Source organism: Nuphar pumila, chromosome 2, assembly GCF_984573655.1.
Source record: "Nuphar pumila chromosome 2, dmNupPumi1.hap1.1, whole genome shotgun sequence".
NCBI lineage: Eukaryota > Viridiplantae > Streptophyta > Magnoliopsida > Nymphaeales > Nymphaeaceae > Nuphar > Nuphar pumila.
Genome location: NC_143250.1, coordinates 101932626 through 101949619, shown reverse-complemented (window position 1 = coordinate 101949619; position 16994 = coordinate 101932626). Strand labels below are relative to the sequence as shown.

Here is a 16994-nt window from a genome sequence, read left to right as displayed (position 1 = left end):
ACACCAAAAGCCTTACTCAACTCGGGTTCACACCGTTGGTTGGTCCTTTCCAAGCGTGCAACATGCCACCTCTGTATGTCCCACGAGGCAGACGCAGCGCAATGCGTCAAGTCGATCAACTTTGGGCCATCAGACTTGAGTTTGTGCATTGCACCGCGACACCCTTGCTCCCGAGCTAGAAGTTATCGGATGGCGAGTTCAGCATTCCAACTCAGTTGGTGCTATCCAATGCACAAAATCCAAAAAAAGTTAGAAATAACTGAAAATTACATAAAACTTAAAAAAATTAATTCTTAATCATCTAACTCTTCAATGTCTCTAATCTTTCCCACATATAAAAAAAATAAAACCCTAATCTTGCTTTTGGATATTGGATAGATCCAAATACCAGAATACAAAGACCAAAAACTCTAAAATCTAAAATATATCCAAACGAATCCTTATAGACCCGGGTCTTATGAAATCAACCAAAATGAGAATCCCCAAAGCCCCATGAGTGGAAAATACTTCTCTAGGGAAGGGAGGTGTGATGTTGGTTTCCATGAAAAGCCTTTATTTGGGAGGAAAAGGTGTGGACCCCACTTGCTCTTTCTCACTTGGCATTTGTTTCAACCCATGAGCAAAGAGCACCACTTTCATGTGAAAAATCTCTTTCACGCTTTCATGTGAAAAATCTCTTTCACGTGAAAGAGGGGGCGTGAAACAAACGGCCCCTAAGATCCTCAAAAGGTGTATATCTGGTTATGTTGTTCGAATGTCTGAGAGGCCTCTTATCCTAAAAGGGTGGTTTCTCTGTTTAAATATAAAAAAAATAAAAACATATAAAAAAGAACAGCCTATTTTTTAAATATATCTGATAAAAAACATGAATATCATGATAAAATTGTAATGTTGAAAAACAAAACGATTATTGCAATTGTCTTCAAAATATCTTGATGTTTTCACCGTTTAAAGTGGCTGACAAAAATATCACGATAATTTTCGTGACATTGATCACACTGGCACCTACAGTTACGGGTTCGTTGGGGGTTAGGTGAGCCCTGACTCTGGCCGTACTGCATGGTCCAATGGTGCTGTCTAGGAGGTTCGAACACAAGACCAATAGGTGAGGAAAAAGGAGAGATCAACCAAGCAAGTTTGGTGAATGAGATGTCCCCAAGGGTTTTTGTGACTGCAAGGTGGCCGAGTTTGACCATCGAACCCACCTTGGTCTATCATTTTAGGGCCCACCAGCCAATGGTTTGGAATCGGGTTTCTGGTACCCAACCGAAATGAACTTGGGTTGGATATTCTGCGCAGCCCGAAACCGAACAGGACCGGGCTATGACTTGACCTGAACAATGAATTGGGTCGAGCTTGGATCCAGGAGAAAGATAAAATATATGGTGTGGGGTCCATCACAATCGAGTTCAATAGGGCCCGATCCAATCTGATAAGGCTTGGGCTCAGCTCATTCTCGATAAGGGTAGGTTCGGGTTGTGGTGGATCTGGGTAGGGAGCTGGCCTGTCAGGCTGTAACAGCCTAACAGGCAACGGGTTGGCTCAGGTAGGTGGTGGGTCCGATATGGAGCTCCATACGTTCGTGAAAACGCATTGATGGGCATCGATTTTCGTGGGGTCCACGATAACAACAAAAACTTGCGTTTTCACAAAAAACCCTCGACGAGCATGCCATTTTACATGCTGGAGGTGCATTTTCTGTGACAGTGGAATCCACATAAAGGGTGCCACGGCACCCCATTTCGTGACATGCACACACCCCTTTAATGGGCCCACCTCTATGCGAGGTAAAATTCCAGGTTAAAGACATGACTACACAACCTTACATGCCTCATAAAAAAAAAAACAAAAAATTATCCTACTGTAAGGCAAAAATGACATGTTTTGTAAAAGACGTTTAAATTTTAAAAATCTGTTTGCGGTCTAAAATCATAAATATTGTTATTTTTAGAACCTTTTTAACTTTCACATTTATCATTTTCGATGCAAATTTCCTTCATATGTGAATTTTCTCCATCTCTACGTATTATACTTTTTATGCAAATTGCTTATTTTTTTATCGAAAGTATGTTAGCTATTTGCAACGTTTGGAGGTTCAGGTTTAAAAGAAAGTTTGCTCGCATATTTTTTCCAAATTTAGTAAATTTTTTATACGTGATAACTCAATTATTTTTGAGGTTTGGAGGTTCGAGTTTAAAAAAAAAATCTAAGTTTTTTTATGTGCATTTTTGAATTATTTATGTGAAGTAACTTAAGTATTTGCGTAGATTAGAGGGTCGAGTTTGAAAGAAATTTTGCAGATTTTTTTATATGATGGTATTACATTTTTTATACGAAGTAACACAGGTATTTGTAGAGTTTGTGAGTTCAAATTTTAAAAAAAAAATTATAAATTTTTTATACAAATTTAAATTTTTTTTATGCGAAGTAACTTCGATATTTGCAATATTTGGAGGTTCAAGAGTTTAAAAGAAAGTTCTCTCACACTTATTTTATGCGAATTTCATAAATTGTTTATGCGAGGTAACTCAAGTATTTGCAAGGTTTGTCGATTCGAGTAAAAATAAATTTTGCAAATTTTTTATACAATGTTATTACATTTTTTTATTTGAGGTAACTCAAGTATTTGCGGTGTTTGTCGAATCAAGTTTAAAAAAATATTCACTTGCACTTATTTTATGCGAATTTGATAAATTTTTAATGTGCATTGCGAGGTTTCGAAGTTCGAGTTTTCATACCCATACCACTAAGGAATTCATGAGAAATTGATTTTTGATAGGGTGATAGAGATTGAGCATTGACTTGAGGCGATGACTAATTGACTTGAGGCGATGACTAAGGCATTTTCGATGGAGATATAGAAAATTTGCATATGAAGAAAATCCATATAAAAAATGATAGGTGTGAAAGCTAAAAAATGATAGGTCCTAAAATTAAGAGTATTTATAAATTAGGGTAGCATATGGATTTATGAAATTTTAACTTCTTTCAAGGAACATTTCATTTTTGTCGTTTTAAAAAAAAACAATAATAATTAGAGAGTTAAGTTTGCATGTGAGCAAAATCCAGTTTATAAGGACTATGTGGGTCCTCTTACTAAACCTATGAATCAATATGGTTTCTCCATCCCTGGCCCTCCAGAAAAAAAAGCCTCCATACATAGCCTTCGTACAAAAAGCTAGAGCAAGCCAAATCCAGATGCATATAGGGATGGCAGTGGACCGGAGCGGGGGATAAGGTCTCCACCCCCGCCCCGTTTCAAAATCTGAACCTCAGCTCTGTTTCCCTATAGTTTATAGTCATCCCTTGAAGGATTGGGGATGGGGGCAGGGCTAAGCGGGGATTGGGACGGGGCAGGGCGGGGAAAAGCGTAAGTTCATCCCCGCCTCCATCCTCACACAGGGATAGATCATCCCCGTTTCATGCCCTCCATCCCCGGTCCAAACTGGAAGGAGCTTTGTCCCCCGGTCCACTGCCATCCCTAGATGCATATCCACTAAACCCGACCCCAGTCATGGCATACAATTCCACAACTAATCAAGCAGACCTCGGAAACTCATCCCCATCTACATAAAGCAGCCGACTTGATAAAAAACTGAATAATATATATAATATATGTGAATAACGACTTTATAAAATATAAAATAAATATTTCACATTAAGGCTTTTGAAAACATTAGCAATTTTTGTTGCATGGTCAAAGGCTCATGAAATTTATGGCTGCAGGACACGCCATTTTGGAACATATTAACATGTAACTTTTTATTAATTAAAAAAATATAAAAAATCGGTATCTACGCCTAGGGCTGGGATACAAGCCGAGCCGCTGTGTGACTCGGCTCATGTTCAGCTCGTTCGAACTCGTAAAATAGGCTTGGCAGGCTGAGTGTGAACAATAGGTACTCAGTTCGTCTTGACTCGTATAAGCTTGTCAGGTATTAAAAAACATAAATTACATATATTTTACATGTATTTTTTTGTAATCTTATTTTTTTTAGATCTAAACCAATGTATTTTTTGCTCAAACTCAGCTTGTTTAACACAAGCTCATTTTGAGCTCGAACTCGACTTGGTCTGTCACAAGAATGAGCCAAGCTTAGTTCAGCTCGTTTACCAGCCCCATCCACGCAAGGTATTTTTCACACATTTAGAATTTTCGAGTCAAACTCGTGCCTTGTGTCCTCGTATCCCGTATCTCGGTGACGTAACATGGATGAAAGCAACAGGCAGCCACCTAACCATCGACATTACGGATCTCTACATACTACCCGGGTTTCGGATCCGGGCCTGATTCTGCCCCAAGATCCGAAATCCTGGTAGGTAGGCTTCCCGGTCTGTCTACTAAGAAAGTTAGCGAGGCAAAGCAAAGCACCAGACGGAATAATGAGAGAGAGAGAGAGACTCTTCTGGTGATTCACCACCTGACCTTCCCTCTCTATGCTTAATATAAACACCTTCTCCGGTTCTCCCTCTCTCACTCCGCTCAAAACCTTCAATTCTCCCCTCCCCGTCAACCCCAAAAACTCCCACAAGAATTTGCAGACATATCCTCATACAATCACACCAATGGTTCCCACCGCCACCCTCTTCCCTCAAGAAGAAGAGCAGCAGCAGGAGATGCAGCAAGATCATCACCACCATCGTGACCAAACGCTAGCAACTCTCCCATTTGGAACTCTCTCCCTCTCCCTCTCATCTGCCATCTCCCCACATTTCTCCATCCCCAAACCCACCACCCTCTCACCCCCAACCGCCCCCTTCAAGCCCTCCTTCGTTTCATCGACCCCCAACATCTCCATCAGGTCCTCCTCCTCCTTCACCCCTTCTCCGAGCTCCTTCAGGCGCAATTCCGCTCTGAGATCCTCTTTCTCGTCGACCACCGTCGTCAATCCGCTCCGTCACCTTCCCGGCAACTCCGACAACTCCCCCGGCGGAGTTTACTGCCGGAGGACCACCATCGTCTGGTTCAGGAATGATCTACGGGTCCATGACAACGAATCGCTGAGCTCCGCCGATTCGGAGTCCCTGTCCCTCCTCCCTGTCTACGTCTTCGACCCCCAGGACTACGGGAAGGCGGCAGCCGCCGCCCCCTCCTGCGCTGAATTCCTCATCCAGGCCGTCGCCGACCTGCGCCAGAGCCTCAAGAAGCGTGGGTCGGATCTGGTGGTCAGGGTCGGGAAGCCGGAGCGGGTTCTGGTGGAGCTCGCGAGGAATGCCGGTGCCGACGCGGTGTTTGCGCACCGGGAGGCATCGCTCGAGCAAGTGAAGGCGGAGGCCGCCGTGGAGGCGGCACTGGCCGAGGAAGGGGTGGAGACCAAGTGGTTCTGGGGGAGCACTTTGTTCCATCTTGATGACCTCCCGTTCAAGTTGGAGGAAATGCCGGCGAACTGTGGTGGGTTCAGGGAGAAGGTGAAGAAGATGAAGGTAAGGAAGACGATCGAGGCGGCCGACAGGTTGAAGGGGTTCCCGGCTACGAGCGAGGAGATCGAACCCGGCAGCATTCCGACGCTCTCAGATTTGGGCCTCAGGCCGCTTGCAGCTAAGGTTTTCTTCAATACATTCCCTCAAAAATTTGATGTTTTTGGATGCCCTCTCGTTCTTGCATTTCCGAAATCTTGTGCTTCTTTCTTAGATTTGTGAGATCTTTGGTTGGTTTGCAATTGCATTGCACTGGGAAACTATTTATTCTTGATCTGAATTGCACTCAAACTCAGTTCAACTCCTTTAATTTGTCAAGCACTTGTTATATCTTCATTCTCACAGTCCATATTTCAATGTTGGAAACTTGCTCACATTCAAATTTTAAAAGCATAAAGTATTCTGTAGTTCGAGAAAAGAGAATTTCTGCTTTATCTATGAGTTTAGAGAGTAGTTTTTGGTTAGTTGGTGCTCTTCTTGTGTTCCAGTTCTTCCTTTGAACCTTTTACTTCTAGCTTATCCTCAGTTTGGATATTGCTGAAATCTTTTTAAATATAGTTAAGCCACAGAAGCCATGACTAACAGTGCCTACACACATAACCTGCAGTGCTCTGCATATAGAAAATCTAGCATGCCGATTAGTGCGGTTTTCGTGATACTCTAAAAAGCTCGGTGTAGGTCCTATTTTCTGTCTATGAGTTAACTGGCTCTTACATCCCTATTTAGGGGTCAATCTTGTTTATCAATCTGATAATGCGGTCGTGCTAATATGATACAATTCAGAATAGATGCCAAGGTTTTCTGAAAATTTCCCATTTCTCGTGATACTTACCTCATAGTGTTCATCTTTATCATGTTCATGCTGTGTCAATCTCAAGTTGTGTGGCTGCAAGTTTTTTGTTACTTAACAAGGTCCATTTATCTAGTGATTGAGCTATGTGTTCTACATTAGATGGTGTTGTGCCTCTGGAGAGTCGCCCTTTAGTTTTTCTCTTTCCATTTTGCCTGATAATAGGTCCATATTGAAAATATGGTCATTTTCTGGCTTTTGTGAGATATTTGGGGACACAAGAATGTGAACTTTTATGGGCTAAAAATTGGGCGATAGTCACTTGCTAGTATAGGAACTTGGAGTCATTCAGTTAGCTTACTGATGATTGATCATGTAGAAATAGTGCATAGTGTTTTCAATACTACATGAAACATTTTCCTATGAAGTTTCTCTGCATTTGGTTGCAGTTATTTATTTGACCTATATACCTTTATTCTTGAAAATATCCTTTGAATCATGGTCTTTGTTGAGCAATTTCTTTAATATTGCCTTTCATTTTGCCCAGGGTGGAAAGTCTGCAGCAAATGCTTCTCTTGGAGGAGAAACTAAGGCATTGAAAAGGCTGAAAAAAATTGCAGCAGAATGCAGGGCCCAATCTGCTGGCAAGCATGCCACGAAGGACAACATATTCGGTGCTAATTTCTCCAGCAAAATCTCGCCATGGCTAGCTGCCGGTTGTATCTCTCCGCGTCATATGTTCAACGAGCTCAAGAATACCGTGAGGTGCACTTGCTTTCTTTCGGTCTGAGCAATGTTTGCTTTTACAATGGAAAAACAGCTGTAACCCATAATTCTGGTTTTCCATACTTCATTGATTTGTTAAGACACTTCTAGTATCTGATTCTGATCTTGTCTCGACCAGCACGGTGAGCGCGACCCTGAAGAACGGTGCTAGCTCAGCTGATAATGGAAACTGGCTGATGTCTGAGTTGTTATCAAGGGATTTCTTCAGGTGCATTTGAAATTACTGCTGTTAATAATCAAGTTCTCTTGATTCTTTTGGTTCTCTGATGACAGGCCTTGTTATGCTAATTTCATTTGTGTGGCTGGTTTCAGGTTTGTCACCAGAAAATACAGTGCTGCAAAGACACTCACTGCTACTCCTGCTACTGCTTGCGCTGGTGCTCTTGCATAAACTCACAGTACGATTACCGGGAAATGTTCAACGAAGGGTTTAGATGCAGACGGTTCTTCAAGTCAGTAGATGTGAAGATTATAGGCAGAAGGCTCAATGTGGTTAGTTTTAGGAGCAGCTGCTCCCTCTCTCTGGAGCTTGTGTGCTTTGTTATGTTTTATTTCTTTTTTTTAAATTCAGGAATAGTGTCTATGCAAGGACTTGTTCTCAAAATAAAAGGCTTTGATCTGTTACCTTTCCAATTATCAGGAAGTCATTAAGTGTTCAAGGAACTTGCATGAATGAAATCTTTATGTTACCATAATTACACCATGTTTTAATGGGTTAAAATTTGCTGCAGTTGCTTGGAAATACAGTTGATTTAGCAAAAGTTTTTTTTTAGTATTTTTTGTCACATCTGACACCATAGATCTACATGTTTTATTTAGCGGGAATCAACTTTTGGACTGCCTGAATCCTGCCTGTATACAGGTTTTTCTGGCAATCCAAAAATCAACAGTTATGAGCGTATCAAATTCTTGTGATTCATAAAAACATGTTTTTTGTCGGAAAAACATGTTCCAAGAGTTGATTCCTACTAAATTGATCATGCTGAACACATCTATGAGGTTAGATTGAGTCAAAGCATCCTACAACATGATATTCCAGCTCGATTGGAGGTACAATAGAATGTAGTAATGTGTATCCTGTTTTAATACTCGATTGATCTTGAGTGGACCTTTGAACTCTTGAAAAAACTGTTACTGAAGTAGCATCAAAGATGGTTAGCCTAGTGGGTTGGGCCTTGGCTATCAGACAGGTGGTCAAAGTTCAAATCCTGTGGGTGCCACCTTTCATAAGCTGACACCCAGCCTAGGCTCTGGCAGCAAGGGTCCTAGTCATGGAGTCCTCCCCGGGATCGATTTATGATCTACCTGTTACCAGGTTGTGGGTTTCTGTGTAACTAAACAAAAAAAAAGTGTATGCTTGTTTTTTTTCATTTACTACTGCTCCTGGGATTGGAGACCTTGCTGCCTTGACCTTAGCCTGCTGTACTTATGGTAGCTGTCCCTGCAGCGTCAAACTCTATGGGTGCTCCCATCAACCCTCACGGAGGGTCTTGCCTTGCCTTGCAGAAGGGAGGGCCCACGCAGGTCATACTTATTGCTGGTACTGAAAGCAACCAGCAAAACTAAAGTCTTGTAACCCGGAACTCAACCACTCGGATGTGTTTAGGTTGGGGGTTCTTGGCTGCGGTTTGGTGCTTGTTAGAGTTCTTTTGGCGTTTAGGTACAAGGGGTTTGGTGTAGTGGGATGGGGCCTAGGCCTTGGCCGTTTAACCAGCATCCTAAGTTCAAATCTCATGGGCGTCACCCCCCAGCGTAAGCCGAAGCTTGGCGACTCCCTGAGGTGGAGTTTTATGCTGAGCCAACACAGTTAGGTCTCTACGCCTGGGGCAGTTTCTCCGAGTAAAAAAAAATGTCTTAGGGTGAGTTTGAATGCTTGGATCTTAAACTCAGATTTGAGATTTGCATATTTAAGATGCATGCATGTTTCCATTATCGATTCATGAATCTCGATTTAGAAATGAATCCCAGATTCTTTAGGGTGAGTCTGAGATTCTAGAGATGCAAATGGGTGGGATCCAGGATGGTTTTTTTGCAATTTTTTGGCTGTTATGGATCTGACAGGACCCTACTCTATGTACTGTTCCGGATTCGACCCGTTTGCATCCTTTAGATTCAGTAGTTGTTTTACCTCGAATCTCAACGTGGGCCCCATGCTAGATTAAACACACGTATTTAAAAATGAAGGATTCAATGACTGATTAAAGCCTCTTTGTCCGAGACGTCTCCTTCGCTGGAGACATGTGGGTAACGTGGAAATTTAAAAATGAAGGATTGAGAGAATCCGTAACTTGGTTTCAGGCCATCCTCAGACAGGTCCTAACGGTGAAATCGTGAATGGCTCCGACCTTTTTTTTGTTTTTGTTTTTAATAGGCAAGCTGGGGTTAGGCAGACCCCCACCAGTTATTACATACCATTGGGTTTTTAACCTGCAACGTCCCAACACATGGTGATGTGCAGTGACAGCTCCAACCAAGCAGAGCCCCTCTTGGCTTCCGACCTCTTTTCTTGCAATGTATTGATCTCTTTCACAAACTTTAGGCCAATGTCCCATTGGCCTAAAGTCCTTTTGTTATGTCACGCACTTATTAAGTGAGGTATTCAAATGCACTCTTTGAGTAGTGTTGTCACGGGCTAATTTTTTGTGAGCCCGTTTGACACTCAACCTGGCCAACTTAACGGCCCTAAGCCCTGCATAACACCCCATGTATGACTGCCGAAACAAATGTTTGGCCTTATGCACTACATCATGCATAAGGACCTAGCGCAAACCACGATTCTGCGCACCACCCTATCCATGATGCTACAATACTCTTCCTGAATTTACGAAAGTAGTCGTTCGAGTTTCGAAGAGGAGTGCTACACTCATGCCCCTTTGAATCAACAATCAATCCAAAAACAACGTCGCGCTATCAAGGCCGCAACCCAGCCAGCTGAAAGCTACATATCTGAGTAAGCAACACTATCCAAATTACTCACTGACCTCGAAACACTCATTTGCCTAGTTTTGTGCCACCATGCATGCCACCTAATGTGATTTTTAGAAGAATTAACCCTAACCCACACGCACCCTCATGCATATTAAATGCTACACATGTGACAATCTTATGTCGAGTTGAGAGGTCCCATCCCCAAATCCCCAAAGACATCCTTCAGTCCATTGGTCCAACACAATGCAGAACAACATGCTATGTATGTGCTGCCACACACATTCTCACCATCTCTAATAACATTGCCCATCACATGTCATGCTATCATTGCACGTCCGATCGCCTAACGCATATCGCCCACTACTAGGGGCAATGCATTTTCTACTCAATGGTGTTTCATAATGTCATTGCCACATTTTGACCCTCGCTGTACTCGACAATGCACAGACATCTCCTGCAAAACACACCCGTCACCTACTCGAACATTGAGTGTTCTCTATCACCCACAAGACTGATTATGCTAACAGTGTTTCCTTGCAACAACCACTGCACACGATAACATATGTTCGCATCAAAACTATGCATATACATGGCCACAAACACCAGGTGCTATCTTTCACCTGCATGCCCAGCAATACCTACAAGGGCCTGTAACATTTGTAATGGGATGAAATATTGAAACCTACCACTAGCTGAGCAATCAATATATTAATTTGTTACCTAACCATCTCAATTTTTTTTTATTCTCAAGGTTAAACTTCTTGCCTTGGGTGTTGGATTTTGAATCTACCGAAAAACTAAAATGACTGTCAAACATGTTCGCGCTAAATCGTTAATATGTGGCCCTTGCCTTTCTCTAAACCTAATGAGAGATGGACTGATTTCTTTTGATGTTGATGGAGAACCTGAAGAGATGGCACTATATAAGGTTTAAGGACCATAACCTAATTGTAACCACCTTCTATTTCTAATTCAGCTCATCATAGAATTGAAAATTAAGAGAAACGGGCATAAGAGGTCTCTTCACATAATAACATCACACTATATGAGATATCACATGATCCAACCAAATTAGATCACATAAAGAGGGCCTAAACCATAGACAACATATAACATGTGACTTATCATAGGCCCACGCGATTTTTCCTAACAATCTTCCGCTTGGGCCACATATGTAACTTTATAATCACATGTTATAACCTTATGAGCTCAAAAACATTGTCTTATCAAATGATATCTCTACCAATCCGGTCTATTGATTATGTCAACATAAAACCAAAGCAGTCTTCATTACAAATAACATAATTGGACTCATCAATGATTACGTATATTGACATAACCAAATGACATGGATCAAGTATGGATGTGAAGCATGAAAATTACATGTAATACGATCAAACATGCCTATTTCCAAATAGTCCTTCCTTAAATTTTAGTGAGATCACAACATATGAGTACAGAATGAAACTGAAACTTTAACTTTATTCTGAAGTGGTAAAATGAACTTTATTATATCATAGAACGTCCAAATACAAACTCCCACTAAACCAACATATCATAAAATGATAAAACACCCATTCGAGCAGTATGCTCGTGAAAGACCTTGGGTGGCAAACCTCTGGTAAGCTGATTTGCAGTCATGGAGTTTGTGCAAATATGTTCTATTGATATCTGACTATTTTGCACTCTTTCTTTAACAACAAGGAACTTAATGTCAATATTTTTTAACCTCGACGAGCTCCTCTTGTTATTGAAATATAGCATTGCCAAATTATTGTTATAAAATAACTTTAGCGGTCTATCAACATTATCCAAAATTCACAACCCTGTGACAAAATTATGTAACTATATTCCATGATTGAATGCCTCATAGCAAGCTACGAATGTTGCTGCCATAGTGAAGAAGCAATGAGTGTCTACTTGGCACTCCTATAGAAAATAGCTCCCTCATCCAACAGAAAAACATAACCTGACGTAGATATGCGAATGTCTTGGCATGCAGCAAAGCCAGAATCAGAATACCCAATTATCTCTAGTTAATTTGACTTCTCGTATGTGAGCATGCAACTTTTTGGTCTCTACAAATATCGTATAACACATTTGGCTGTTTTCCAATGATTCATACCTGAGTTACTAAGATATCTGCCTAACATTCCAACAATGTACACTAAATTCGGATGCATACACACTTGAGCATACATAAGACTCTCCACAACAGATGCATAAAGAATCTGTTCCATATCCTTAATTTCATACTGGTGTTTGGGGCACTGAGCGAGACTAAACTTGTCTCCCTTAGCAATAGGAGTATCACCTAGTTTACAATCTTTCATGTCATATCTATCCAGAATTCTTTTGATATAGTCCTTTTACAATAATCCAAGAATACCCTGAGAACGGTCTCAATGTATTTGGATCCCTAATACAAAAGTGTTGTTACCAAGATCTTTCATTTCAAATTTGTTGGTCAAAAATCTCTTGGTTTCATGCAGTATACCTATATCATTATTGGCAAGCAATATGTCATCAACATATAAAACCAGGAAAAAATATTTACTCTTACTAAACTTATGGTATACACATTCATCAACCACATTCATCTCAAAACCAAATGATAGGACAACTTGATGAAATTTATGATACCACTGATGGAAAGCCTACTTAAGTCCATAGATAGATTTTTTTAATTTACAAACTATTTTCTTGACATCACCTGAGACAAAATACTTTGGTTGGACCATATATATTGTGGCATCAATGTCACCATTAAGGAATGCAGTATTTACATCCATCTGATGTAGCTCCAAATCATAATGAGCTACAAGTGCTATCATAATCCTAAAAGAGTCTTTTGTAGAAACTAGAGAGAAAGTCTTTATGTAATCAATGCCTTCTCTTTGAGTAAACCATTTTGCAACAAGACGGGTCTTATATCTTTCTATATTACCCTTTGAATCCCCTTTGATTTTAAATATTCATTTACAACCAATGAGTTTCACACCTTTAAACAATAGGACAAGATCTCACACGTCATTGTCTCTCATGTATTTAATCTCCTCATGCATTGCATCAATCCACTTTTGAGAGTTAGAACTTTGTGTGGCTTTATGAAAGTTGATTGGATCATCTTTCCTTAAGTCAGTATCAACCTCATGCTCTTTTAGAAAGATAATATAATCATCTGAAATTACCTTTCTCCTCTCTCTAGTGAATTTTCTTAACGACGCTTGTTCTTGAGGTTGTTGAGTTTATGCTCCAGGAGTAAAAGCTTGATTTTGGATAAGGAGATCTAAAATATTGCCTTGATCTTGATATATGGGAACAATGTCAGGAATAAAAAATTGATCATTGTCAACCACAATTGTAGGAAGAGAAAGCATCTCTTCTTCAAAAGTAATGTCTTTTACTTTATCACTCCCCTCAAACTGTGCATCCTCAAAGAAATAAGTGTTTCCCATTTCAAAAAAAGATTTATTAATAGTATAATAAAACTTATAGTCCCTAGATCTTTCAGAATATCCAACAAAGTAGTAGCTAACCGTTCTATAATTTAGTTTCTTTTCATGTGGTCTGTAGGGCCTAGCCTCAGTTGGACATCCCCAAATATGAAAATGCTTCATACTAGGCTTTTTGCCTGTCTACAATTCATATGGGGTCTTTGTTACGGTTTTAGATGATACTTTGTTTAATACATAAGTTGCAGTCTTTAATGCCTCACCCCAGAGAGACTCTAATAAAGTAGAATGAAAAATCATACTCCTTACTATATCCTTAAGGGTCATGTTTCGTCTCTCAGTAACAACATTCATGCTAGAAGCGACTGACATGATATAATAAGAGATAATCCCACATTCCTCTAGGAATTTAGCAAAGGGCCCTGGACGTTATTCACCTGATCCATCATATCTACTATAGTACTCACCACCATGGTCAGATTTGGTTGCATTAAATCTTTTGCCAAGTTGATTTTCAACTTCAGCCTTAAAAGATTTGAATACATCCAGGGACTGAGACTTTTCATGAATTAAATATAGGTACCCATACAAGAATAGTCATCTATGAACATAATAAAATATTATTGACCATTTCAAGAAGTCATAGGAAATGACCCACAAATATCTGTATGAATTAGTTCTAAGACGTCTATTCTCCTTTCGATGCCTAATTTTCTTATCTTTGTTTGTTTCCCTGTTATGCACTCAACATAAAATTGAAAGTCGGTGAAATCAATGGAATCAAGAATCTCACTCAACATAAGTCTTTCAATTCTTTCTTTAGAAATATGACCTAAGCGCTTGTGCCATAATTTAGCAGAATTTTTATTTGTTAATTTTTGTTTTGTACCACGATAACTTAAATGTAAGGTTTCATTATATGATGCAACAATATTAATAAAATAAAGGTTATCAACCGTAGATAAAGAACCGGTCTCAATGAGATTTGATTCAAGAAATAATTTAAATTAATTATTGCTAAATAAACAAGAACAACCATATTTGTCTAAAGTAAAAATATAAACCAAATTTTACCTAAAAGATGACACAATAAATGTTTCATTCAAATCTAAATAATTCTCAGTCTTTAAAAGTAACCTAAATGTCTCTATTACCTCAACTTGAACTGATTTTTCATTGCCTAGATAGATGAATCTTTCAGCATCAATTGACGGTCAGCAACTTAGGCAACCCTGCATAGACACACTTATGTAAGTGATAGCACAAGAATCCATCCACTAAGTATGTTCGGGCAAAAAAATTAAATTAACTTAAGAACAAACAAAAACAAGGAGCATACTTTTCTTCTCACGCCAAGCATGATACTTGGTACATTCCTTCTTCATGCGACCCTCCCCTTTGCAAAAGAAACAACTAGACTTTGGGTCATGATGGTTTTTCTGTTTCTTCTACGATTGAGGATCCACTCCAGCTTTCTTAGTCCTTTTCTTTTTCTTAAACTTGACCTTAGAGGCTACTGCCAAGTGAGTATATTATATCTTCTCTTGCTTCATCCTTTTATCTTCCTGCACACAGTGGAAAATGAGTTTATTAAGAGTTCATTTGTCCTTCTGGCAGTTATAACTGACCTTAAATTGATTGTATTATGTAGGAAGAGATATCAAAACCAAGTGCACGAGCAAGTCCTCAGACAACTCTAACTTTAGTGCATTTAGTTTTGAAGTAAGATGAGACATTTTTCTAATGTACTCCATAATATTTCTTTTACCTTTATACCTCATAGAAACAAGATTTGAAAGGAGAGTGATTGTCTCAGTCTTTTCGATTTTAGCAAAACATTTTTCTATTTCTTCAAAGAACCTCTTGGCATTTACCTCTTTAGACATAGTGCCCCTAAAAGATTCAGAAATTACACGTTTCATGATCATGAGACTCATGCGATTAGATCGATCCCACCGCTCAGAGTTTTTTTTATCCTCAGCGAAACTCGTATTCGTAAGAGCAGGTAGTTGATCCTCTCGTAGTGCAAGATCAAGATCCATACATCCGAGAATAATCATAACATTTTCTTTTCAGATTTTGAAATTAGAACCACTCAAAACTACAATTGAATTAATATTTGCAGATATCATAGAAGCAGAGGTATTAACTGGATCAAGAACAAAACAAGTTCACAATTAACATATATTTTCACATGCATTAACAAAAATAACATATTTAAATTGTGGTGAACTCCATCACAAGATATTCAGCACAACATTGACATTTAGTCTTTAGACAAAAATGTCAACTTATAAGTGGTATTCTCAATACAGTAATCAAACATAAACAATTAATCATGCCAGTCTTTCTTTGGACCTACTTATTATTCACATGGAAAATCATACAATTATCTCACATTTATTACTGAAAATATGTATTTGGGTTCGGTCAAATAATAATTTTCCTTTGGGCCGATCACTATTCGCATGGACCTCAAATACACAAACATCACAATATTTCAAAATAAGCTAATCTATACAATAGATGTTACTTTGGCAATATATTGTTTCAATGAATTCAATTTAGAATATCAGACCCTTAATTCTAAAAAGAATATCATTGTTCAAATACGTCAATACATATATATGAACAAAAAAAAACATGATCACAATCCATATAGGGCCAAAAAGGTAACCGAAGTCGACCCTGTAAAGTGACTCATAATGCATACATAACGCCCCTTAATTTAATAATAAAATCTTTAAATTTTTTATTATTATTATGAGGCACATGCAGAGGTCCCCATGGGATTGGGCCGGACTCATCAATGGGTCAAATCAAGCCTGACTCATCACGGGTCAGTCCCCAACACCACAGCCGGCACCAGGCCTGAGCTGACGGGTCGGGTCTGACCAGACTCGACCCGCTGGTCAAGCCAAGCCTAGAACGATACAGGTCTGGCCCGCCCATCTGATCTGGTTCAGTCCCCTTAACCTAATGGGGACCGAACTAGGTCAACCCAAACGACCTAACTCGGCCTGGCCTGACCCGAGTCGGCTGAATGGTGCCAAATTGGCCCAAAGCAGTTGGCCGAACCGGCCCTGGCTCGATCGGCTAGAGGCCAAACAGGCCTAGGCTGAATGGCCGAATCGGCCCTGCTTATCATGCGGTCGAACCGTCTCAGGTCGCCAGATCAACCGAAAGCTGAACCTGACCCGGATGACAGTAGTCTAAAACGAAGAGGCCTCCCCAGCAAACCCGGATCGCACGGTGATGGCCAAAGCCGGCCCTGGATGCCGCAGAACCCGAATCGCCCGGCGATGGTTGAAGCTGGCCCTGCGTATCACTGCAGTGTCCGGACTTCTATAAGGTTGTCGGTTCTCGCCCGTTGACGGCCAAACCGGATGTCGTCTGCCGACAGCGAAGGGCTGAACCGAAAGTCTGTCACCGCCGGCCCCGAAATGAAAACAGTGATGGCCAGAAATAACTCTGTATGGCCGTCGGACCCAGAAATGACGGGTCTTGATGGGCGTCCGCCCTCCCGCTATCCGGCAATCAGAAGGAACAGGACCCTCTGTTGCCCGCCATTCGGTGATCTGATGGAGGAGGAGGGCCCACAGGGAAATAATCGGGGG

At 40.3% G+C, this 16994-nt stretch overlaps 1 protein-coding gene across 1 annotated transcript; it reads left to right on the top strand.

Moving 5' to 3' along the window:
- The first annotated feature begins 4373 nt into the window (after positions 1 to 4373).
- LOC149846430 (blue-light photoreceptor PHR2-like) lies at positions 4374 to 7724 on the top strand. Its single transcript, XM_089997990.1, has 4 exons — positions 4374 to 5544; positions 6756 to 6973; positions 7113 to 7202; positions 7307 to 7724. Exons 1-4 carry the CDS (start codon positions 4438 to 4440, stop codon positions 7383 to 7385), a joined length of 1494 nt encoding a protein of 497 aa, XP_089854116.1. The 5' UTR covers positions 4374 to 4437; the 3' UTR covers positions 7386 to 7724.
- Positions 7725 to 16994: the final 9270 nt, after the last annotated feature.